This window comes from Dreissena polymorpha, chromosome 5 (assembly GCF_020536995.1).
Source record: "Dreissena polymorpha isolate Duluth1 chromosome 5, UMN_Dpol_1.0, whole genome shotgun sequence".
Classification (NCBI taxonomy): domain Eukaryota; kingdom Metazoa; phylum Mollusca; class Bivalvia; order Myida; family Dreissenidae; genus Dreissena; species Dreissena polymorpha.
In genome coordinates this window covers 125,307,203-125,333,523 of record NC_068359.1, presented here as the reverse complement: position 1 = coordinate 125,333,523, position 26,321 = coordinate 125,307,203, and the positions used below count along the sequence as shown (strand labels likewise).

The 26,321-nt window shown below is 36.8% G+C and overlaps 1 protein-coding gene across 1 annotated transcript in view; it reads right to left on the bottom strand.

Annotated features, from left to right (window-relative positions):
* Positions 1-26,321, bottom strand: part of LOC127880882 (nucleolar complex protein 2 homolog) — a 192,257-nt gene that overhangs the window by 4,955 nt on the left and 160,981 nt on the right. Inside the window, exons 13-16 of the mRNA XM_052428359.1 lie at positions 5,308-5,421; positions 3,258-3,359; positions 1,493-1,636; positions 218-331 (exon numbers count right to left, since the gene is read on the bottom strand). Coding sequence (XP_052284319.1) covers positions 218-331; positions 1,493-1,636; positions 3,258-3,359; positions 5,308-5,421 — 474 coding nt within the window. The remainder of the gene's footprint in view (positions 1-217; positions 332-1,492; positions 1,637-3,257; positions 3,360-5,307; positions 5,422-26,321) is intronic.

The window sequence follows — 26,321 nt, the reverse complement described above, 5'->3', positions numbered from 1 at the left end:
GGAAATGTATAATTGTGTAACTCTGTTTAGAATACTACGGTCAATATTACAGGGAAGATATCCTTTGATCTAGTGGTAAAAACGGAAGGGGTGCACTTAATATTTCCTCAGACCAAGTGCTACGCACGAGCTGTTGAACCGAGATGCAGTGTAATGGGGTTATTTAAATCAGGTACTTAAAGAGACCGAATCCTAACTGACACGTTTTCCCACTCACCGTGTCTCTGGCGGCTATCTTATGCATCAGCTCGCGGTCTCGCAGTTTCCGCCAAGTGGCGTGGAACTTGTGCAGCGGAGGACCAGCCGTTTCACACTCGCGTTCCCATTGGTCCTGAAATATCACGTGACTTTATGAGATCATGCGTCGCCGAATTTCATAATGGAATGTTAGTAGTCGTGTTTGTAAAATCATATAAACTGTATAGATGCATGTACAAAATTGATGCATATATAGCGGATTATGTTTTCGGACAGGGACCTTCACATATATGTTTGTATAGGTCCCTGTTTCGGAGTAAGAAGCAGTATGTCCATACATTTTTATAAATCATGCTAAAGTACTTATTTAGTAGTTCCAGGATTCAGAATTTTATTTTCAAATAAGAGATTGGTACGCGCGCTTTTCACATACGCACATACGAGATCATGGTTCAAACCCCGTGCCCACAAGCATGTGAATTTGATTGATTAACAACATTACGGACAGGTTGGGTGTCCTTCGGGTACCCCAGCTCCGCTCCACAAACAAAGACACACGAATTGAAAATCTTTCAATCACATTTTAAAAGAAGGACATTGCAGCTGCAATTTAACATTCGTCAAAAATTCCGCGAATCAAGTTAACCCATTTATGCCTAGCGTCTAGAAAAAGGCCTTGGCAAACAGCGAAGTCCCACATGAGACGCCGCATGATGCTTAAAGGAATTTCTGTAAGAAATAGTCTAGATATAGAAATAAATATACTAGACATCCATAATTTTGAAAATAAAATGATCCAATTTAGAAGGATGGGAGAGTCCACTAGGCATTAATGGGTTAATTAGGTAGGAGTAAAGGGCCACACTCCGGGTTCACACATATTGCAGTCAAAGGTGCGGAGGTACATCATAAACTTCGAAATAAACCAATAAGCTGCGTTCTAAGAGAACTGGGCTTAATGCATGTGCATTGAGTGTCGTACCAGATTAGCCTGTGCAGTCCGCACAGGCTAATCAGGGAAGACACTTTCCGCCTAAATTGGATGTTTGCTAATAAAAGACTTCATTTAAACGAAAAATGTCATAATAGCGGAAAGTGTCGTCCCTGATTAGCCTGTGCGGACTGCAAGGCTTATCTGGGACGACACTTTACGCACAAACATTATGCCCAATTTTCTCAGAACACGACTCGAATAATGCAACCTCAGACATGGAAGGACTTCATAAACTTCGAAATACACACACACACACACGCACGCACGTGCGCAAGTGCCTCTCGGTACTCGTGCACTCACGATAGCTTTGTCGTCTGCGAGGCTGATGTTGACGGTACGGCGGCGGGCCACGATGTACTTGCTGTTCTCCTCGACCTTGTCCACAATCTGGCGCACCTGCTTCGTGAAGTTACCCACCTTGCACTTCTTCAGGAAATCTTTCAGCTACAATTTGATGAAAAGAACAAAAAGCACGGTATATCACAATATCTCAACTCCTACAAGAATGACCTAATCCGATTGGCTTAGAACGGTCACATGCCCATGGAGTATTTTCCATACACCCAGAGTAATTTCCATACTACCTGAGTAGTCGGTTGAGATATAATCGTTACACCGTTAGTAACTGACGGTGTAATACCATACTTTTTTGCTCGAGTATGGTATTAAATTACTGATGGTGTATATCCCATACACCGTCAGTTACTAACGGTGTAACTAATATTACTAGTTCTCAAATGGTCGTCGCCACTTATATTTTCATAAAAAAGATTACATTTTCGAAGTAAGAATATAGTCACGCATTATGTATCCAAATTATCGTGCAATGCACTTGGCGGGTATGTCGACATATCGGATCGATGTTACGACAAAAAAATAATCACACGGGTAACACTATATATTCAGACAAATAATTGTTAAACGTGCAAATTCACTTATAGACAAACTAAAACTATAATTGAGCATAATCTCACGTTTAAACAAGATGTACTTGTGCAACACTATGTCTCCCCATATAATAATATTTGACATTTGACCTTGAAGGATGACCTTGACATTTCACCACTCAAAATGTGCAGCTCCGTGAGATACACATGCATTCCAAATATCCAGTTGCTATCTTCAATATTGCAAAAGTTATGGCAAATGTTAAAGTTTGACGCAAACAAACCAACAAACAAACCAACAAACAGACATGGCAAAAACAATAGAATGGGGGACATAAAAAGTATGATTTTGTTACAGAAACAAAATAGAACTTTAGTCAAAGACCATTAGTGGCAACTGTGAAAGTGACTATGAAATTCATTTAACAGCGTTTGTTACATTTTCAAGTTATTGTTTAAGCACAGTTATAAATAAAAGATTTAAGACTGACGAAATTGCCGCTTCATACCTATGGGTCGTGCTCTGTGAAAAAGGGGTTAAATGCATGAGCGTAAAGTGTCGTCCCAGATTAGCCTGTGAAGTCCGCATAGGCAAATCAGGGACGACACTTTCCGCTTTTATCATATTTTTCGTTGCAAGAAAGTCTCTTTTTTAGCAAAAATTACGATTAAGTGTAATGTCTCGTCCCTTATTAGCCTGTGTGGACTGGGACGATACTTTACGCACATGCATTACAACCCCTTTTCACAGAGCACGGCCCATATCTATAAACAGTGCTCATACGATTGATTGGATTTGTTCAAAATTGATCCCACTAGTTATGCGACTTCATGTATGCTTCACTATTGAATTAAACGAGACTATAGTAAAATAAATCGTATGAATCTTTAAAATATTCTCATGACGGAAAGCTAAATGCGCATATGTTTTTCGGCATATCCTCATGATAATTATGACGTCTTTAAGTATCGAGTGGTTACATAATTACAATAGCATGTTGTCGAGAATTAAGTTGTCATGTTGCTGTATTAGTGCCACTTGACGCCATATGGTGTTCTTACTTCCCGTTTAACAAGACGCAATGATGACAAAACGAAACTCGACATCCGCCGTATTAACTTAAAATTCCGATGCCTAATATACGTTTCCGAATTATTAAAAGGTTCTAGTAGAATACCTGTAACATGGCGGGCAAAACCAATTCTGGAAAGCCGATGGAATGCGCATGCGCGTTGAAGTGCTCCAGCAATAGTTCGTAGAGTTGGTCGATAAGCCCATCCTACATGGAAGAAAATGAAATAAGCATCAATCTCGGAAAACGGGACTTAATGCATGTGCGTACAGTGACGTCCCAGATAAGCGTGAAAAGTCCGCACAGGCTTATCAGGGACGACACTATTTGGTTGTATGGTATTTTTCAGTCTAGGCGGAAGTTGCCGTCCCTGATTAGCCTGTGTGGACTTTATTAAACACCGTTTTCTCCGAGCGAGGCGAAATTATGTAAGTGGTCAATAGAAAGAACGTATAGATCTAACCAATACTGTTAATTTTTAACCAAACGCAGTTTACGAAGGTTCTATCCATAAGTAAGAATTTTATGATAGCATAATTCACGATTTATTGCTTACAATCATAGTGCAAACTTGTTTAACTCGGAGTCTTCTTATAGCATCCTTCTACTGCACTCTTATAGCATCCTTCTACTGCACTCTTATAGCATCCTTCTACTGCACTCTTATAGCATCCTTCTACTGCACGTGTGCACCAACATACTTTTTGGCAAACTGTTATTTTTTTTTACGATAAAAAATAATATTTACTCAACTACAAGAACGCTTTTGAAAAATGGGTTGTTACACTTGTTTTTAAACTGACGGAAAATTAATGAAGGTTAAGTTTGTACATTTACTAGAATTACAAAATGAGTTGTGCTTTAACCAGGGTAGACCAATTTCAAATAAAACCTGTCGAAGTAGTGACGAATACTCACGATGTCGCAAGTTGTATAAACTAGAAAGCTATCGTAATAATATCAATCTTAAGTGTAACAAGCGATGTGTTTGTGAAACACTATGTCCCCATTTATTTGACCTTTGACCTTGAAGGATGACCTTGACCTTCACCTTTCACCACTCGAAATGTGCAGCTCCATGAGATACACATGCATGCCATATATCAAGTTGCTATCTTCCATGTTGCAAGTGTACATTAAATAATGATTTTGACCCATATATTTGACCTTTGACCTTGAAGGATGACCTTGACCTTTCACCACGCAAAATGTGCAGCTCCATGAGATACACATGGATGCCAAATCTTCAATATTGCAAAAAGTATGGCAAATGTTTAAGTTTGACGCAAACACACAAACAAACACACAAACAAACCAACAGACAAAACAATACGTCCCCCACTATAGTGGTGGGGGACATAAAAATTGGCAAATATTTAGCAGATTCTAACGTAGGTTAACACAAACTGCACATGCATAATTTCATATATATTTTAGTTTTTGTTGAAGTCGGTGTTTCAACGGTTGCACGGCGATCCGTGAACAACCTTACCCTTCCGTGGGTCAACTGGTTCTGATTGCATATAATTATGCCAGTAACTGACAACTTCCCTACTTCAAATCAGCGGAAAGGGGAGAGAAAGGATTTCATGCCCGACCCAACCCCCTATGTTATAAGTGGCCGTTCAGGGGATCAAACCCACGATGCTCTATTTGTAGTCCAGAGGTCAAACACCCGAGCTAGCCGGTTTGACACACTTAATAGAACAGAGGGAAATTGCAGGTGATTTTCATGTTGCAGTTTGGAAGTGTAAGAGTACCTCATCAAAGAAGTTTGTGCCTATAAGGACAGACAAGGAGACGCTCATGGTGAACCCGGTTTGCCCCGCTTTTCTTCATTACAAGGGGTATTATATATGAGTCGCGTTCTGAGAAAACTGGACATTATGCATGTGCGTGAAGTGTCGTCCCAGATTAGCCTGTGCAGTCCGCACAGGCTTATCATGGACGACACTTTCCGCTTTAACTAAATTTTCGGTAAAAAGGGACTTCCTTTAAACGAAAAAAAGCGGAAAGTGTCGTCCCTGATTAGCATGTGCGGACTGCACAGGCTAATCTGGGACGACACTTTACGCACAGGCATTATAACCAGTTTTCTCAGAACACGACTCATATAATATGTCTTTCCAACTATTGAGTCGACTGTTTGTCTCACCTTGAACTCCTTTTCTTGGATTTGTGCCTTGGAAAGCTTGAGGATGCAGGCGAAATGGAAGGGCTTCATGCTCAGGTTCTTGTGTCTCTTGTTGAAGTCCGTCTGCTCGAACACCTATACATAGACAACGATACAGTTTAGCCTCGCTCTGGGAAAACCGGGCTTTATACATGTGCGTAAAGTGTCGTCACAGATTAGTCCGCACAGGCTTATCGGGGATGACACTTTCCAAATAAACTGGAGTTTCGCTAAGAATTATTTGAATTATTGAATTGTATTATTAATTAATTATATTATTACTACTTCAGCCATAGTTAACTTTCAAAGGGAAACTACTCGGTTCCAATGTATGGAAAATAATCAAGGGTGGTTTCCCTTATATCACATTCTGACCTTGGTTTGATTATTTTTACATCAAAACGACCACGGGTAAAACTGCGGAACCGTAATTTTGCAAACTTTACTACCTTTTAATATACGATATTCATATTTGAGATAAAGTTTGCTATAATATGCATCTTTGAGAACATATATTGATGGTTTTTATATAATATTTCAGTTGCTTTCATTATGTTTTCTAAATAGTCTTTTCCATGGGATTTTTTCATTTTCCCATGTGATTTTTAGCTCATCTATTTTTTGAAAAAAAATTATGAGCTATTGTCATCACCTTGGCGTCGGCGTCGGCGTTGGCGTTGGCGTTGGCGTCGGCGTCCGGTTAAGTTTTGCGTTTAGGTCCACTTTTTCTCAGAAAGTATCAATGCTATTGCATTCAAACTTGGTACACTTACTTACTATCATGAGGGGACTAGGCAGGCAAAGTTAGATAACTCTGGCGTGCATTTTGACAGAATTATGTGCCCTTTTTATACTTAAAAAATTGCAAATTTTGGTTAAGTTTTGCGTTTAGTTCCACTTTTCTCAGTAAGTATCAATGCTATTGCATTCAAACTTGGTACACTTACTTACTATCATGAGGGGACTGGGCAGGCAAAGTTAGATAACTCTGGCATGCATTTTGACAGAATTATGTGCCCTTTTTATACTTAGAAAATTGACAATTTTGGTTAAGTTTTGTGTTTAGGTCCATTTTATTCCTTAAGCATCAAAGCTATTGCTTTCATACTTGCAACACTTACTAACTATCATAAGGGGACTGTGCAGGCAAAGTAATGTAACTCTGACTGGCATTTTGACAGAATTATGTGCCCTTTTTATACTTAGAAAATTGAAAATTTGATTAAGTTTTGTGTTTAGGTCCACTTTATTCCTACAGTATCAAAGCTATTGCTTTCATACTTGCAAGATTTATGAACTATCATAAGGGGACGGTGCAGGCAAAGTTATGTAACTCTGACTGGCATTTGGACGGAATTATGGGCCCTTTATACTTAGAAAATTGAAAATTTGGTTAAGATTTATGTTTTGGTCACTTTACCCCTAAAGTATCATAGATATTGCTTTCATACTTGGAACACTCACAAACTATCATAAGGGTACAGTAAAAGGACAAGTTGCATAACTCTGGTTGTCATTGTTACGGAATTATGGCCCTTTTTTGACTTAGTAACTTTTAATATATGGTTAAATTTTGTGTTTCGATCCACTCGAAGTATCAAGGCTATTGCTTTCAAACTTCAAATACTTACATGCTATCATGAGGTTACTGTACCTGGCAACTTGAATTTTACTTTGACCTTTGAATGACCTTGACTCTCAAGGTCAAATTATTAAATTTTGCTAAAATTGCCATAACTTCTTTATTTATGATTAGATTTGATTGATACTTTGATGAAACTACTCTTACCTGACATACCACAATAGACTTCACCCAAACCATCCCCCGTGCCCTCCCCCCCCTCCCCCCCCTCCCCCCCCCCCTAATTTTTTTTTTTTTTTTTTTTTTTTTTTTTATAAGATCATCTCACAAATGACCACCACACCCTCACACTATACCCCCACCCCACCCCCCCACCCCCCCCCCAAATTTTTTTTTTGATTTTTTTTTTTTTTTTTTTTTTTTTTTAAGATCATCTCACAAATTATCACCACACCCTCACACTATACCCCCCCCCCCGATTTTTTTTTTTTTTTTTTTTTTTTTTTCGCTTTTTTGGAAGATAATGTAATAAATGTCCACAACCCCACACTATACACCCCTCTTCACTCCACTCCTCCCTCCTTTGTGATTGAAAATGAGAGTCCCTTCACCTTTAAAAAGAAAATAGATGAGCGGTCTGCACCCGCAAGGCGGTGCTCTTGTTTGTTTTCCCATGGGATTTTTTTCTCCCATATAAACATTGAAATTGTTTATCCTTCAAAGAAAATTGAACGAAAATCAGCACAAATACATTTCATAAGCTTTAAATCGATATCTTAGCTTAAACAAACATTCTTTTCCCCTAAAATCCCATTTAGAAAGTGGGAAAAATTCCAATCGGCAAAAATAAAAAAATCACGTTGGAAAACGAAAAAAAAAATCGTCTTTGCTAATTAATTTCATAGTGAAAAAAACCCCGCATTTTTAAGGAAAAAATAATCAAATATGAAAAAAAGACTTATCGCATACTTTTTCTCAAAGATGCAAATCTTAAACAAAACGTACTCAGTTAAAGAAATTCCATTGTCGTAAAGTTTTTACGGTGGCCTTTTTTACGAAATAAAAATAAATAAATATTGATATTAAAACGAAAAAATATCGTTGGTGAGTCAACAAGTACTTGAAACTTTCAGATATTACTCGTTCTTCTTTCGCTACAGGGGTAGAAAATGGGCAAAGACCAGATATTTCGGGCAAGCCAATCGTGTTGTTTTTAAGACACGAATTGACCGGGGATGAAGGCAGTGGCGGGTGAGGTCGAATGTATAGTCAGCTTGAATTTCAATGATGCGAGCTTATTACTGGTCATTTTCTATGAATCATTGACCGATAACCGCTTATATGAAAATGTGTGTACGTTTCTTCTTCTGTTTTAACTATAGTAAGATAAAATATATTTATAAATTAAATATAGTACACGTATTATTAAGCGCGAGCATATAGTTTAATTATAATACAAATACTACATTTCTTGGTTCACGTAGGGACCTATACAACCAATTACCTATTGTTTGTATAGGTGCCTGGTTCACCCAATTTGCTCAACAATCACATTTAAATCTAATATATAATGTCGATTCCCGGTACACACACAAGTGGCAATTATTGAGAGTGACGGTGAATTTGAACTCATATGCATTTAATACAAAAGAAGAGGCATATGAATGCAAAGTCATCAAAAACTAATTAAAAGATCAGCTAATTCATCCACGAAAATGTCCACGCTAAAAACAGTTCCCAATGCACGCAGATCGTAGTCATGAATCGAGCATTCAAAATGTTCGTACTGAACAACATTTAGAAAAGAAAGAAAGATTAATATGAAAATAAAGTAAATTACTAGAAGATTGGTCAATTTAAACCTAATAAATCTGTAAACAGCTACATCATATCTTATTAATTACGCTCGCACATTTCTGACATTTGAAACTGATCGTCATAAAACCGGTACATTTACATACCACGGCTCAATTAATGAAATTTATTTTAGCAAAATAATATGAGAGAAATTGATGGATGCTCCCCACTTATGTGCTTCATCAATGTATGGGTTAAATGTAACCTGTTCACAGATTTTCGTATTTCTGAATTACAAAATAATTAAATTATTTAACTAAGAAAATGATCTTTGAAAAGGATAACATTAAATGTGAAAACCTCGTGGATCGAACCGGGCACCTCTAAAGTTGCGAATCAATTGATTATAAGAATGAGTCTCGCTCTAAGAAAACGGGGTTTAATGCTTATACGTAGAGTATCGCACCTGATTAGCCCATTTATGCTCAGTGGACTCTCCCACCCTTCTAAATTGGATCAATTTATTTCCAAAAGTAGGGGTTTCTGGTATATTTCTTTCTATATTTAGAATATTTCTTACAGAAATTTCTTTAAGCAAACAGAGCAGACCCAGATGAGACGCCGCATTATGCGGCGTCTCATCTGGGTCTACGCTGTTTGCAATGTCCTTTTTTCAGGACGCTAGGCATGAATGGGTTAAGCTGTGCAGTCCGACACTTTCCGTCTTGTATTTTTCGTTTAAAAGAAGTCTCTTCTTAGACAAAATCATGTTTAGGCGGACTGCACAGGCTAATATGGGACGGCATTGTATGCATATGCATAACTTCTCAAGGAGAGGCTTAAATATGTGACCAGCACCACTGCCGTAAACACAGACCACCTACCCACTACCACGATTTCACCCATTTATGCGTAGTGGACTCTCCCATCCTTCTAAATTGGATCAATTTCTTTCCAAGATCAGGGATGTCTAGTATGTTTATTTCTATATTTAGAATATTTCTTAAAGAAATTCCTTTAAGCAAACAGCGCAGACCCATATCTTGGTCAATGCTGTTTGCCAAGGCATTTTTCTAGACGCTAGGCATAAATGGGTTAAGAGAGCACGGACAAGCGGAAGTTTCTAATTATTCAAAAGTCGTTTCTTACTTGCAAATGTGAGGCAATCCCTGGAGTCCATTTTAAAGCCAAATAAAGCACGCATTTATGTATAAATAGAGAAGATTGGTTCTTAATGTAAAATCGAAGACCAGAAAGGAATCAGACACTCTATGTCGTTAACCCAGTGCCTGATTGCACCTTAAAATCTTCTTCTACGCTTGAGCTCCATTACTGGGATCGATAACCTCAACCAAACCGTGTCACTAGGCCAGACAGAAACCTTGTTCAGACAATCAGGGCATTGGTTATTCCCCTAGGTTGTCGGGTTACGCACTATGAATGAACATGATCGTTTCCCGTTTCTTGACCTCAGAGGTATCTGTTTCCATCAAAATTGCTCATACCACGCCTCAAAGGTTCATTAAGTATTGTGTACGAGAATGCGTTTGTAAGAATTTAAAGGCATTAACCTCCATTGAAGATGGCCTGTAATTATTCTTTGACGATTGATATTTGATCTTGTAATCGGAGTTAAGGATTCACGCTTGTGAGTAGTTATTCATACTTTCAACTGAGGTGTTTGATTACTATCCCTTTGAGTTGTGAACATTTCGTTACAAATAGTGAACTAAAATGTGTCTTGTTCTGTGAAAGCTTGGCATAATGCATGTGCGTAAAGTGTCGTCCCAGATTAGCCTGTGCAGTACGCACAGGCTAATCAGGGACGACACTTTCCGCTTAAATGATATTTTCCGTTTAAAGGAAGTCCCTTTTTACCGAAAATCTAGTTTAAGCGGAAAGTGTCGTTCCTGATTGGCCTGTGCGGACTGCACAGGCTAATCTGGGACGACACTTTACGCACATGCATTATGCTAAATTTTCTCAGAACAAGACACAAATTCTTGCTACATGTTGTACATGCCGTTCATTAACCGTAACTGCTACTGCTGGTCACACTACAACTTATACAACTGATAAAACTGTTACAACAACAGCTACTGCTGCTGCAACTTATACTACTACTACGGTCATAATGATGACAGTTAAAACATGATGTTAATTACGATGGTTTGAAACAAAAAGGGAACATCGACATAAACGTAATTATTTCTAATCGACCTAAAAGATAAAATAAAAATAGCGAATTCTGTCTTGCGGACTTGTTTTCAGGATCATTGAATGCTGCCCCCACTGTTTCATTTTGTAACTGCGCACACACTAGCCTGTTGTGTTTTATTTAAGGTACAAAGAGCACAAGATAACACAATCAGATACGAGTTTTATTTCCCGCGAATTGCGCAACACGTGTTTACCGAGCCCTGTGATGACGTCATTAGCATCATTTTAACGGTATCAATATGCATACTGACGCAAGCAGTAGAACAAAAGGAATGTTTGTGCATACGTAAATATCGCTCGTAATTATCAGTGTTAATATTCAGTGTATTGAATGGTGAATGTAATGCGTAAAAGCCATTGACATTGATAGAATTCCGTATCAAGTACTCATTGATATAGCTCAATCTGTAAAGTAAATTGTGTCTTTCTTGTTTTTGCCAAGGTGGGTTGTAACTTAAGTTTTTGGCTCAACTATCCTAACAATAGGATAGGTGCTCATTACACGCTGAATGTGTCTTCAAAAGTCTTATTAGTTCAAAATAACAACAGTTATTCACTTGAAGTTTGGAATATATTTCTGTCCTCATTCCAGTGTCATTGTCAATATAGTCCATATATCTGATATGCAGAATTACCAGAGTTATGCCTTTTTAGACGCTTTTTGTTACATAGTTGTATGCATGTATTTCTTTTGACGTTGCAGTCAAGGATAACCCATGAAAGTGCAAGCACTTATTTCCAATGGGGTCCTTTTGGTTTTGCTGAAGAGACAGCAAGCAGAAGATACAGTATTGAGATACAAGGAATCCGGGTGCGATACCATAGCTCTTTGCGAATAAATCCCTTGGTTCTTTTACGTGCTCAGTGTATAGCAACGATACACGCGAGAATTACCTGGGGATTCATACCAGTAAATCTTTAATTGGGTGGGAAATACTTGAAGCATTTCTGAAATTTCCAGTGCCCCGGCCAGGAATTGAACCGGGGACCTCTGGAATGGTAGACCAGTGTGTTACCATTAGACTACCGTACCACCCACTTGACTACCGTACCACCCATTCGACTACCGTACCACCCACTTGACTACCGTACCACCATATACCCAGTTTTTTATTTCGTATTAAAGAAGTTATTGAACTTCAAACAAGTTATTCACTTACACTAAGACTATTACGTAGTCATCATCTCCAAAAGCTAGCATATATTGCCAATATACCATTAAAGGGATCTTTTCACGGCTTGGTAAATTGACAAAATTGAAAAAAGTTGTTTCAGATTCGCAAATTTTCGGTTTAGTTATGATATTTGTGAGGAAACAGTATTACTGAACATTTACAATAGTCCAATATAGCCATTATATGTATCTTTTGACGATTTGAAAACCTAAAAATTATAAAGCGTTGCAACGCGAAACGATTGAATAATTTGGAGAGTTCTGTTGTTGTCGTTTAAATTTACGAAACTACGAAGATTGCTTACATAAGGTATAAAATACTTTACATATGTATACCTGGCGGAATAGCCGAGAGGGCTAATGCTTTTTTTACTTCAGACTAACTCCAGGACTCCGGGGGTCACTGGTTCGAGCCCTGGTACCGGCTACTTTTTTTTCCTTTTTTTAATTTTATTCTTGATTTTATACTGGAGCTTTTAAAATCCAATGTTTACATTTACCAATATAAAGCATTTAATGACAAACTTCAAAATATGCCAAAATCTGTGAAAAGGCCCCTTTAACGCACAATCTGTAGTAATTTTTCGGAGAGTTATGGGCCCTTAAAATACATGTTCTAGTTGTGCAAATTTGTATCAAAAAGACTGAGTCAACATACACAAGATATTTACTTGAAAGTTGTAATTAGGTCCTAGTCCCCGTTTCCTAAACTCTAGCATAAAATACAATATGCCGCATTATTTCGTGATGAAATATGACATACTCTAGTAATTATATATATAGGCCCTTCTTATTGATTACTTCACTGCGTGTTACTTATTCTATATCGAGATCAGCGCTTTCTATCTCGGGAAGTATACAAAGATTATAAATGTTATAAGTATTGTCTTATTCAATCGCGTTTCTTTTGTGGGGAGTATATTCATGAAAATTGCCTAGGGTTAGGGTTGGGTTTAGGCTAACCCAAACCCTAACCCGACCCCTAACACTAACCCAAACCCTAACCCTAACCCTCTAACCCCCCCTTGCGCAATACCATACCATGCCTCGCCCGTTGTAGTTTTCCGCCTCCCAACAATTACAGGCGCATACAATATGGCTTATGATAATGCACGATTGATTAAGACCAGATGCCGTACCCGCCATCTGTTTCTATGAACAATGAAAAGAATGCGAGCTCTGTTTGTATACGTCATAATACGGGATAAGGAACATTAAATAACGCATTCCAACATAGAGATTGATTAAATGCGTTCAAAGTGGAACTAAACAAGCAGGCAAATACTAATGTTACGTGCGCGTATGTTTCTTTTAAAGAAATATTACACAAGAAAATAACTGCCGGGCTTGGTGGCTCAAAACTAAAACGGCCAGTTAAAGGGGCCTTTTCACAGATTTTGGCATTTTTTTTAACTTATTCATTAAATGCTTTATATCGATAAATGGAAACATTGGATCGTAAAAGCTCCAGTAAAAAATCAAGAATAAAATTAAATAAGGAAAAGAACATTGACCGGACCAGGTTTCGAACCAGTGACCCCTGGAGTCCTGCCAGAGTCCTGAAGTAAAAACGCTTTATCCTCCTGAGCTATTCCGCCGTGTACACATACTGAATGTATTTTATACCTTATATAAGCAATCTTCGTAGTTTCACAAAATTTAACGACAAAAACAGAACTCTCCAAATTATTCAATCGTTTCGCGTTGCAACGCTTTATAATTTTTAGGTTTTAAAATCGTCAAAAGATGCATATAATGGCTATATTAAACCATGGTAAATGTTCAGTATTACTGTTTCCTCACAAATATCATAACTAAAACGAAAATTTGCGAATCTGAAACAACTTTTTTCAATTTTGTCAATTTACCAAAGCGTGAAAAGATCCCTTTAAGCAGCCGGTAAATTTTGGATTAAGTTATTTAAAGTGAACTTATTGTTGACACTCAACTATTTGTATTAATTTTGGATCAATTTGTATGCTTGAATAGTTTGCATATGTTTGATTATATTATTGATTTTATAGTTTATGTGATTTGGGTCTGAAGTTAACTGACTATTACCTTTTATTGCCTTTACAGTTTTGAACATGCGGGCCCTTTTAAATAAGATCAAGAGAAAATACATTCATGTGTGTATTATTTTTTCCCTTCATGCACAAAATGGAAGACGCATATAATATAAATAGGTTTGGTTCTATTGCAACTTAACCCATTTATGCCTAGTGTCTAGAAAAAAGGCATTTGCAAAAAGCGTAAACCCAGATGAGACGCCGCATTATGCGGCGTCTCATCTGGGTTTACGCTATTTGCTTAAAGGAATTTCTGTAAGAAATATTCTTAATATAAAGAAATAAATATACTATACATCCCTAATTTTGGAAATAAATTAATCCAATTTAGAAGGATGGGAGAGCCACTAGGCTTAAATGGGTTAAGGAGCGAAGATTGTTACGGATATCTCTCAACGTAAAGCGCTTACAATAAGCACGCGTTTGTTTAAGAATTCCCGTTTTATTTAATGCTAGACATACACGTAAAGCACATCAAAGATATTCCATTTTAGACATAGTGTAAACAATAAAAAAAAAATAAGCGTCATGACTCGTTTCAACTTTATCGGAATGATTTATTGTTGTTTAAAAAAGAAATAGTTCGATAAAGAGTTGATAACTGACAACTGACAACGTCTGAGTTCTGCTTTGCAGTCCGCACAGGCTAATCACGGACGACACTTTCCACTCATATGGAATTGTTCGTTTGAAGGAAGTTGTTTTTAAACGAAAATCAAGTCTTAGCGGAAAGTGTCGTCCCTGAATAGACTGTGCTAGACCGGGACGGCACTTGAACTCTTTCAGTGCTGGAACCGTATTTTGAAGGCCTATGCAAACAGTTTGGATCCAAACTGTTTTCTATTCTGATAGTATTCTTTGAAAAAAAATCGAAGAAAATGCTAATTTTAGAAATTCAGCAAAGGACATTTTAGCAGACGACAAATTTCCCAGCATTCAAAGGGTTGAGCACATGCATCAAGTCCAGTATTCCAGAGCTCGCTCACATGTATTACAATAAGTGCATGTACACAAGCCCATCCCGAGAGTACACTCCTGACGCCAGGTGGCGCCTGCTGCATTTCTCACATGATCTGTTTACATGTCGGATCTGGAAAATTAGGTCGATCGAGTCAGCTTGTTTATAAACACACCTTCGCGTCACCTGTGCCATAATAATGACTTATGTCATTGCGTTATCGAATATGAAACGAAAACACATACATCAAAATGCAGCGCGTCGCGCGAACAAGATACTTTAATGATACATAAATACACGTAAATAATTGAGTAATTGCAGCATCATTTGACGCGTGAACGAATCGTCCTATTGCAATTCATAAAAAAATAAAATAAAAAATATATAAAAAGTAATAAGAACGAAGTCCACATCAAATACTTATTCACAAAACGTGCTCGACGTTTCATTAAGACAAAATAAATAAACTACCTACAAAATCAAATACATACAAACTCATTTATGTAGTATAAATATATTAACGCGAAACGACATGTTATGAAAAGGCTAGATGTTGTCACAGCAATACGGAAGCGTGTTGTCCTGTGTAGCTCCACACCTTCATGTTTGCCTTCACCAATTTATGCCTAGTCGACTCTCCCATCCTTCAAAATTGGATCAATTTATTTCCAAAATGAGGTATGTTTAGTATATTTATTTCTTTATTTAGAATATTTCTTACAAAAATTCCTTTAAGCAAACTGCGCAGACCCTGATGAGGGTCTACGCTGTTTGCCAAGGCCTTTTTTTCTAGCCGCTAGGCATATATGGATTAAAAACGTGTGCTTATGTCTTGGATAAAATATTATCAAATTCTAAAAGCAAACGCATGAAATTCCAATTGACAAATTTTCACATTTATCAGACCCACAGACAAATACGTTCACTTTGATTTATTTACTAAACTGCCCAAGTTCAAGGGCATATAACTCTGCAAAACATAATACCGTAGTTCTGTTCTACTTAGCATAAACAACACTCACTTTCCAGATTTGTAGAGGGCGTCTGAACCACGTTATATATAAAATACAAAACCTGTGAACCTTGTGTATGTATTTCTTTTGACCTTGCAGTCAAGGCTAACCCATGAAAGTGCAAGCACTTATTTCCAAAGGGGTCCTTTTGGTTTTTGCATACAGCAGAGACAGCAAGCAGAAGAGACAGTATTGGGATACAAGGAATCCGGGTGCGATACCCTAGCTCTTGGCGAATAGATCCCTTGGTTCTTTTACGTGCTCAGTGTATAGCACCGATACACGCCAGAATTACATGGGTTTCATACCAGTACATCTCTAGTTGGATGGGAAACACTTGAAGCATTTCTGAAATTTCCAGTGCCCCGGCCGGGAACAGAACCGGGGACCTCTAGACAAGATTGTGTCTTCCGGCAGACACGGACAGACGTTCATGGGCATTCCACTCAATCCCTCTTAATTTTGTGAAGCCGGGTATAATTAAGAGCTAAGAATGTCTTACATGGCAGCAATTGAACAGTTAACCCGAAGTCATAACTATCAAAGACTCATCTGGTAAATTGTTGGAAGAAATTATAGTAGCACAAGTGTTCTTTTAAAGTGGCCTTTTCACAGATTTTGGCATATTTTGAAGTTTGTCATTAAATGCTTTATATTGATAAATGTAAACATTGGATCTTAAAAGCCAGTAAAAAAATCAAGAATAAAATTAAAAAAAGGAAAAAAAGTAGCCGGTACCAGGGCTCGAACCAGTGACCCCCGGAGTCCTGGAGTTAGTCTGAAGTAAAAACGAATTAGTCCTCTCGGCTATTCCACCGAGTTTCCACGGTTTAAGTATTTTATACCTTATATAAGCAATCTTCGTAGTTTCGTAAATTTAAACGACAACAACAGAACTCACCAAATTATTCAATCGTTTCGCGTTGCAACGCTTTATAATTTTTAGGTTTTCAAATCGTCAAAAGATACATATAATGGCTATATTGGACTATGGTAAATGTTCAGTAATACTGTTTCCTTACAAATATCATAACTAAACGAAAATTTGCGAAAATGAAACAACTTTGTCAATTTACCAAACCGTGAAAAGATCCCTTTTAAGAAGTTTATATGACATTAAACCCCTTACCTAGTTTCGTATTGAAAGGACCCAGTCATCAAACCTGTTCTCAAAAGAGAACAAATTCATCGTATTGTTAGAAATACTTGCAATGAGATATACTTGCCATTCAACAAAACAATAATGTAAACCGAAAGTAAGGCAATTAATAATGCAGCACTTTTATTGAATCGACACTAGGGATTTGTTCACGTCAATAAGTGGTTAAACACGCTTCGAAATTCATACGCTTCCCACACATTGTATTCCTCGGAAAAACGATGGAAGATCATAAAATATTCAGACCGTGGAGTAAAACGCGAAACTATTATAATGTATGCGATTGATAGAATGCGTATAAATATGACGACACACGAAACGAAAAAAATGATGACAAAAACTCAACAACACGAAAATGCGATGACAAAAAAAGAAAGATTTTTCCTAAAGCCCAATACGATTCAACATTCAACATTTTACATTTTCACAAACAATACACGTCAAATACTATAATTATAAAGCAACGTTGTAAGTATATGGCAAACTAAGATAACGTGCCGAATATTTTAAAGCAAACCAAGCGTGGTACAGTCCGTTTCAGTTTTTCAAATACTGATGAAAAGAACCAAAACGTGGGATCGTGAACGACTGTTTATACATCCGTTAAAAATGTAGCAGTTTAACATGGTCAATATATTAAATGGATCATAAATGGTAAACTAAAGGGATTGAATTTGTTCCGGTTCATGGAGATTGGTCGAATTTTTTCCTCGTTTTTTTTCCTTTTTTTCGTTTTACGTTTTACTGTTTTCATTTCTATACATGCATATTTTCGTCGAAGCTGTCTTATCCAGGTTGGTTTTTAAATGAATTTTATTGAACATTATCAACAGCCACTTAATGTTGGCGAAATTTCCCGCCAGTAGACCACAATCATTCTGCATACATAGCATGTATAAGTGTATAAAAAGCATACGAAATAGGATATTGCTCATAATAATTGCTGATTATTGATTTATAAACTGCATACAAATATGCAATACACCGCATAACAAACATTTCATGCGAAGGATAACCGACTAACAACTATAAAAACAAGCCACTATTAACCCTTTTATGCCTAGTGGACTCTCCCATCCTTCTAAATTGGATCAATTTATTTCAAAAATTAGGGAAGTCTAGTATATTTATTTCTATATTTAGAATATTTCTTACAGAAATTCCTTTAACAGCGCAGACCCTGATGAGACGCCGCATCATGCGGCGTCGCATCTGGGTCTACGCTGTTTGCCAATGCCTATTTTTCTAGACGCTAGGCATAAATAGGTTAAACTTGAGTTTTCAAATCAATTGTTTAGAAACGTAAGTTGTCAACCTTCATTTTTAAAAATCATTATTAATCCTAATCAGTTTTTATTTATTGTCATTTTCACTTGATTGAGTGCACTTCAAATATTGGTGGTGGACTTCCACCCACCATGCCCACTGGCGATCCGGTCGAAATCTGCACGAACAGAAGAAACGTGTCCGCAGTCGGCTTCAGAAGTGGGTCAAACTTTCAAAGACAAGAGGGATTAGCACCAGGTTACTGAGTGAACCGCACCGGTCAGCCGTGTTGATCAAACACAGCGTTGCAATTGTCAAATAATGGCTATAGAATGCCCAGGTTAGTGTTGGCAACGGCATTTTTCTTTCAGCAAATAAGTACCGTTAAAATATGTTAAAACTCACTTGAACTAGACACAAAGTAGATTACATGGTTTCGAACAGAAACAGACCAATGCTAGTTAGTGTTAATAACAAAGAACTATACAAACGTATAGATCCCCGCATCGAAACAATTTTACTAATGAAGCCAAAAAGATATTTGTCGAATTTCGACGTTTTTTTCCCCCCAAGTGTTTTGCATGAAACAGATACAGTATATCCGTAAGTAATATTTGTACCGGTTTTGTTAACCTGTGTTATAGTTGATACACGGTATCAAATCGATGACTGTAACGAAACGGGAATTAACCGTCGAAACAGCGGAACAGATTTTATGGCAGTTACTTCTCTTACTTCCAAAGCGTAGATTTACAACCAACATTATATATAATCAAATAATGTTCCTATCATTAATAGATGAGTCTGGTACTTAAAGTTAACTCATTCGCTCCGTTTTAAGTTTAACGAGTTTCTTTGTACTTGTTAACATAAAAAAAACACTTCAACACGTCATAGTTACGTAATGCTCGTATTACCTAACTGATTTACACTAATGTGACGATTACTTTGAACAAAAAACTTCAACACAGTATATTAAATCTGTTTAATTGCATTGAGTTATGTTAACATTCTTTGAATTGCGTTCTTTCGGAATGTACATTAATAGTTTGAAGGAATTCAAATCGTTTAGCAATAACGCATATGCATGATAAGGATCACAAAACATCCAAAGGATATTCAGTACATGTTAAATAGACATTGGTAGTGACGCAATATTCTTTATAAAAAGTTCTGATTGTCAACAATTACAAGTTTTGAATAAAGTTCTTAATGGTATAAATACATTATTTAATCAGGAACTAGAACTACTGTAGAACGCTCACAAACGCCAACAAAACGTTATCAATTGAATTTCATGATCAATCGATTACGTCGGTGTACACTTTTCGATTGGTAATAGTCCCGCTTATTTTATAGTTCAACAATGTGAAATATTTAAACGTGTTTTAACTTGGCGCTCAATTCTACCCGTTGCCCTTATTACATTCAAATGTTTGTATACACTGTTGGCCAGGTCACTAAGGTTTGCCTACGTATTTGATTGCCATAGTAATCACGTACAATCTGCCTTTTGATTGGTTGATATTCCCGCCAAAGCATGCAGGCATTCCATTCAACTGCTCAAAATAGAGGTGCCTAAGGGTCATTTAAATGTTAGCCACGTTGCATCATCACGAATAAATTTTAGAATCAAACATTTAAAAGCGAAATAACTGCACCAATATAATACTTATCCGACATATGAAACATATTTATGTTTAAAAAATATCATTCTTATTATAAATGGATGTAAATGTCCTTTTAAAAACTAAAACGAATACAAATATCCATATACAAATCTAGAACGTTCCCTGTATGATACCTCATTTACCATATAATCATGTGACCGTCAATGGCTCACACACACAACTTGGCCTACGGCCAAATACTAGGACGAGTCTAAGTCCAATGTTATTGGAAAATTACCAAAATATAGAGCACCGAGGAATGAAATTTAACATAGAGAACTTAATAAACGACTAAAAGATGCAATATTTTCTGTATTGAATTGTTTTACGCGCGATGCGGATTAAATATTCACCAAAAATCCATTTTAACCGTTTACAAGCAGTTACAGACCGAAAGAGTTAATCTCCCCGCGATTGTTATGGGAACGCTGTCTGACCCAGACGTTTATCACTAACACTGGCAGTGAGCCAAGTATTTTCATTGGTTACTGGTTTCAACGTATTGTAAAACTGATCTACTTGACAAGTCGCATCAGACTATTGCCAACAACGAACTTGTAAAGACGTGAATCAATTACATCTACAACTTGTTGTGTGAAACAGATTAACTTTTAATAAAGTACTTTTAAGTGATATCTACACTAAGATAAAAGAAGTTGTGACAAGCTTTAATCAGTGGACTTAACTTCATCGTTAAATCGGAGAAAACAACATTCCACTATTGGTGTGTAAACCACGTGGTGATCGAAGAATTGAACTTATCGTGATATCGATATGGCTATGTTTCCGAATGCGGCTCATGGTGCTATGCCCTTTGTAAATGGCGCCAATGGAAAACACAAACGCTCAAAGACACATGTGAACGGTGGAAAACTTCATAAAGTCAGCGAAAACCGAAAACTGACAAATTTGTCTCAGACGCAGAAACTCTATCAAGTGACATTAAGAGACCGGACAGGAAACACGTACAAGTGTCTGGTGAAGTCAGACGGCACATTGTCGTTACCGGATCTTTCACAAAGCTCAGTGGTACCGAAACTTGTGCATAAATCCCTGCCAAATTTGACTGCTATGAACAGCCCGTCGAAACAGAGACGGATTCTGGACGAGAAACTGCAGGCACTAAACAATTCACTTGAGGACGAAAGTGAAAACTTCTCCACCTCGCTTGACCTGCGTGACTGCGGTAAAAAGGAGGGAATATTCGGCTCCATATTGCGTTTTATCAAACAGAAAACAAGTAGCAGTAAATCGGACAAAAAGCCAAAGGACAACAAAACAAAAAGCTCGAGCAAATCATCCAGTAAATCAACAGGCGGCAAGTCAAAACGAAAGCCTAAGGACTTGTCGCAGAGAAAACGTCAGAGAACAGTCTCTGCCATGTCAAACTTGGATCCTATTGAAGAATCGCCGAATGAGGCCGAATATGAAGATGTCCCAGACGACAATGATTCATACTCTCACTTCAGTAGCGGTTATCCGTCAGACAGTGACTCTCTATCATCGCAAATCTCGTGCAACATTATCGCCATCGAGGCGCAATCCTGATAAACATTTATCATCGTAAACTGTGTTTTGCGGAGAAATGGAAAATGTATTTCAGTTCTCGTCAAAAAGTCGATGCCGCGTCGACTGGACTGAACTTAAGTTGCTCAATATTTTCAGTTCTTGCAATCAAGCTGCGAAATGGATTCCGTCGCCGACGATTATTCAGTACGTCAGCGCTGTCGGAAGGTCGTGCCGACGCCGGTAACGTGCGGACTACATTCCATCGATCGTGCTTGGACATTCCAGTCGAAAATATCAACGTGCGATATTTTTGTCAAGTTGCCAAAGAAAACCGGGAACGCCAACGTGAAAAAACGGCGGTCTCGCTGCGCGCTGTCTAACTAACGTTACATCGGTTAGAGTTCTGTGCGTCGTACATGCTCAAGTTTTGAACATTCTTTTGTTACACAAACACGTGACGTAACAACAAATTCGAGACCAAGTTTTCATCCGGCATCAGACACGGATTTTAACATTTGTGTGAACTTTTGTAACTGTGCAAAAGGCAGCTATTACTAGCAGAGACAGTGACTGATTCCATCTTTTCAAAGAACGACAGCATTTGATGGATCCTCATAATATGTGCTACCGAATATTAAAACTTCGTGTTTCGCCTATGCTTATGGTGCTATATGGACTTGTTATTCCTATGTAGTTATAAGTTATTTGGCATGAAAGGGTTGTAAATGAAGCTTTTGCTGCGATTGAAAGTCTGATTCATTGATATCACTCTCATAATATTTATTTCATCTTTCATGAGTGAATGTTGAAACTGTGTTATTTATTTATGGGTATGCTGTCCATATGAACAAATGACGCTTGTGGTCGAAATTTGTGTGTAACATGTGATATAAAGTGTGCTAATTGTATTTATTTGCGAGAACATTGATGTGTTTGTTTTAAAATATCTCACATGTGCTACTGTTACATTTTTGTTTTAGAAGGTATACCGTACTCAAGAAATTAACTATCCCCAGGCATTATAACTAATCTCTCGAATATCAAAACGTAAATATGTAAAACGAATTGAAAACTAATATGATGTTATGGTCAAATTATATGAGAACAAATTGGCGGAAATGATTCAACTTCAAATTTGTCTAAAGAAAATGCATGATACACGATAATTTATAACAACAATGCAATAAAACTACAGTCTGGTGTGACCTCGCCAGGTTAAGCTCTGACGAATCAATGCAACAATTGTCTGGAACCTGCGCCTAATTCAATCGAATCGATTTTTTATTGGCGGGAAAAAATATTTTCATTTACATGTTGTCTGCGCGTACTGTTTTAATTTGTGTAAAATGGAGTTTTAACGCTTTAAGTTTTAAAATCTTAAATATTTTTTACTTTATGAAAACATGTACTAAAACAATTAAATTCTTGTACAATACTTCTGTAATTAAAACACTATTGAGTCTTTCAAACATTTATGTATCACGCAACTTAATGTTATTTATTTGTTGTGTGTATATTTAAGTTCATTATCACTTGTGGCTTTGTGACGTGTAAATTCTCGTTTTTTTCGATTTCTTTTCTTAACCATTCCGTTCTACAAATTTGCACTTAATCATAAATGAACAAGCATTAAACTTAAATATTAAATTTATTTATTCATTATCAGCAGACAGTTGTGTAAAAAAAATCAACATCTGAACTTTTTAATCTTCTGTACCTTTAACGTTCAGCTTTTAGCCTTTAAAACTTGCTGTTATAATGTTGTTATCAATTCATGTGTTTGTTGTTAATCATGTTATGCCAATGCAATGCAATTATTTTTAAGCTGTGTTGTAGATTTTTAGTATCATTTATTGTCATTTAATTAACAATTTCCTTAAACAAGTAAATGTGGTCAAAACAATGAAAGAAACAATTTAAATATTATAAATTATAATTTCCTAGGGAAAAAAACACAAAATCTAAAAATCCTATTATTAACACCATATGTAATTATTTGAATCGTAATGCGTGTTTCATGCTATGATTTTGTGCAATAACATTTATGTGGATTGATCATACATATTTGTTGCTCTGTATTAAATTTGACATGCAAAAGATAAATAACCCATGAAAATAATGAAATAAATTATAAAACTGTGATATAGTCTTGTTTATACATTTAAATTGACAATTTGCAAACCATAGTAACGACGACGATGATGATAATGTTGACGATACTTGTGGTATGAGCGAAATGATGGAATATCAAACGAAGGTGATAAAACTTACAATATAATAACTATACCACACAACAACACGTAAATAATGACGTAAATAATGTCGAGTGGTTTGCGTGTTAAACTTTGCTCCCCAGAGTCCTGGTTAAGAATCCTTGCGAAATATTGTTAATATTGTTTTCACAAATTTGAAAACTTCATATCAAGACTCCCTAATATTTCGGATGAGTTTGGGTCTAAACACGAGCTTCAGTGCAGATCACATGCACCAGTTGATTTAAAATTCACAAAGCCCGCGAGGGCGCTGTATAGATTACAACGTAAGAACATAAATTCATTTATGCCTAGCGTCTAGAAAAAAGGCATTGGCAAACAGCGTAGACCCAGATGAGACGCGCGGCGTCTCATCAGGGTCTGCGCTGTTTGCTTAAAGGAATTCCTGTAAGAAATATTCTATGTATAGAAATAATTATAGTAGACATCCCTAATTTTGGAAATAAACTGATCCAATTAAGAAGGATGGGAGAGTCCACTAGGCATAAATGTGTTAATTAATCATCTCAACACTCGTGACGGGTTTATCAATCACGATACAAGCTTCATTAAACGATCTTTCCAATGCCGTCATAAAAACACGTCGATAAAACGACATCCAATCGTTAGTAACAAAATGTATGAGATGCACGCGAATATTGATGAGTGTCTGAACAACATAAACAATGGTGATGCAACGATAGACAGCCAAGGTCATATGGTATGATATATTAAAGGTACCATTAACCAAAAACGACGAAAAAAGAATAGTTTTAAAATACTGTGTTTTTACAATAATTTAAATTGATTAAAATATTACGACTGGTATAATTATTACATTACTTGAAAAAAGTTCATATTTTCAGTATATTCGGCAATAAAATTTCGCGATGTGAAATCGTAAGAACATCGCCAAAATAGGTGGCATAACCAGATAACGATATACACACAATAAATAACGCAAGTGATCATTTTATATATAAAATAATTAGATACAATTCAGCATGCACAATTCGCACTCCTGGGTTTACCACGTGACGATGATGATCAATCTACTTGCGTTACTTAAAGTTTCTTAAAGTTAACTTGTAGTTACCTGGTAGACATACCCAGTAAACTTTTATTAGTGACTTTACCGAATATACTGAAAATATGAAAACTTAACAACTTTTTCAAGTAATGTTATACCAGTCGTGATATTTTAATAAATATAAACTAATAATTGTAAAAAAACAAGATGTGTTTGTGAAACACTATGTCCCCCTATATGATGTTTGACATTGTAGGATGACCTTGACCTTGTGAAGGATGACCTTGACCTTTCACCTCTCAAAATGTGCAGCTCCATGAGATACACATGCATGCCAAATATCAAGTTGCTATCTTCAATATTGCAAAAGTATTCATAAAATAAGCGATTTGGGCCACATATATTTGACCTCTGACCTTGAAGGATGACCTTGACCTTTCACCACTCAAAATGTGCAGCTCCATGAGATGCACATGCATGCCAAATATCAAGTTCCTATCTTCAATATTGCAAAAGTATTTATAAAATGAGCGATTTTGGCCACATATAATTGACCTCTGACCTTGAAGGATGACCTTGACCTTGACCTTTCACCACTCAAAATGTGCAGCTCCATGAGATACACATGCATGCCAAATATCAAGTTGCTATCTTCAATATTGCAAAAGTATTCATAAAATGAGCGATTTTGGCCACATATATTTGACCTCTGACCTTGAAGGATGACCTTGACCTTGACCTTTCACCACTCAAAATGTGCAGCTTCATGAGATGCACATGCATGCCAAATATGAAGTTGCTATCTTCAATATAGCAAAAGTTATTGCAAAATGTTAAAGTTGGCGCAAACAGACCAACAGACAGACAGACAGGGCAAAAACAATATGTCCCCCACTACTATAGTGGGGGACATAAAAACACGGTATTTTAACACTTTTCTTTTTTCGTCGTTTGTGGTTGACGGTCCCTTTAAGTCTTTATATATCAAGACTTTTACAAATAAAGTGCTCATAGTTAGTGTGTTGTGTTTTCTAAAACAACCACAACGACTAAACGACTATTAAAGTGTCAGTTTCGGTTGTGAATCTGTAATGATGAAAATGTAAGACGATGTATGTTCAGTTTCTTCTATAATCGTTATCAATATAGTCTATATAGTCTATAATCGTTATCGATAATGATAGTATTGGAAACCACTTGGTCTGGTAAAAAGCAAATACTAGTAATACGGTAGTGAAAACGAAGAAAACTTAAGGAAACTTGATAACGCAACATTATGGCGCATTAATATCGTGTA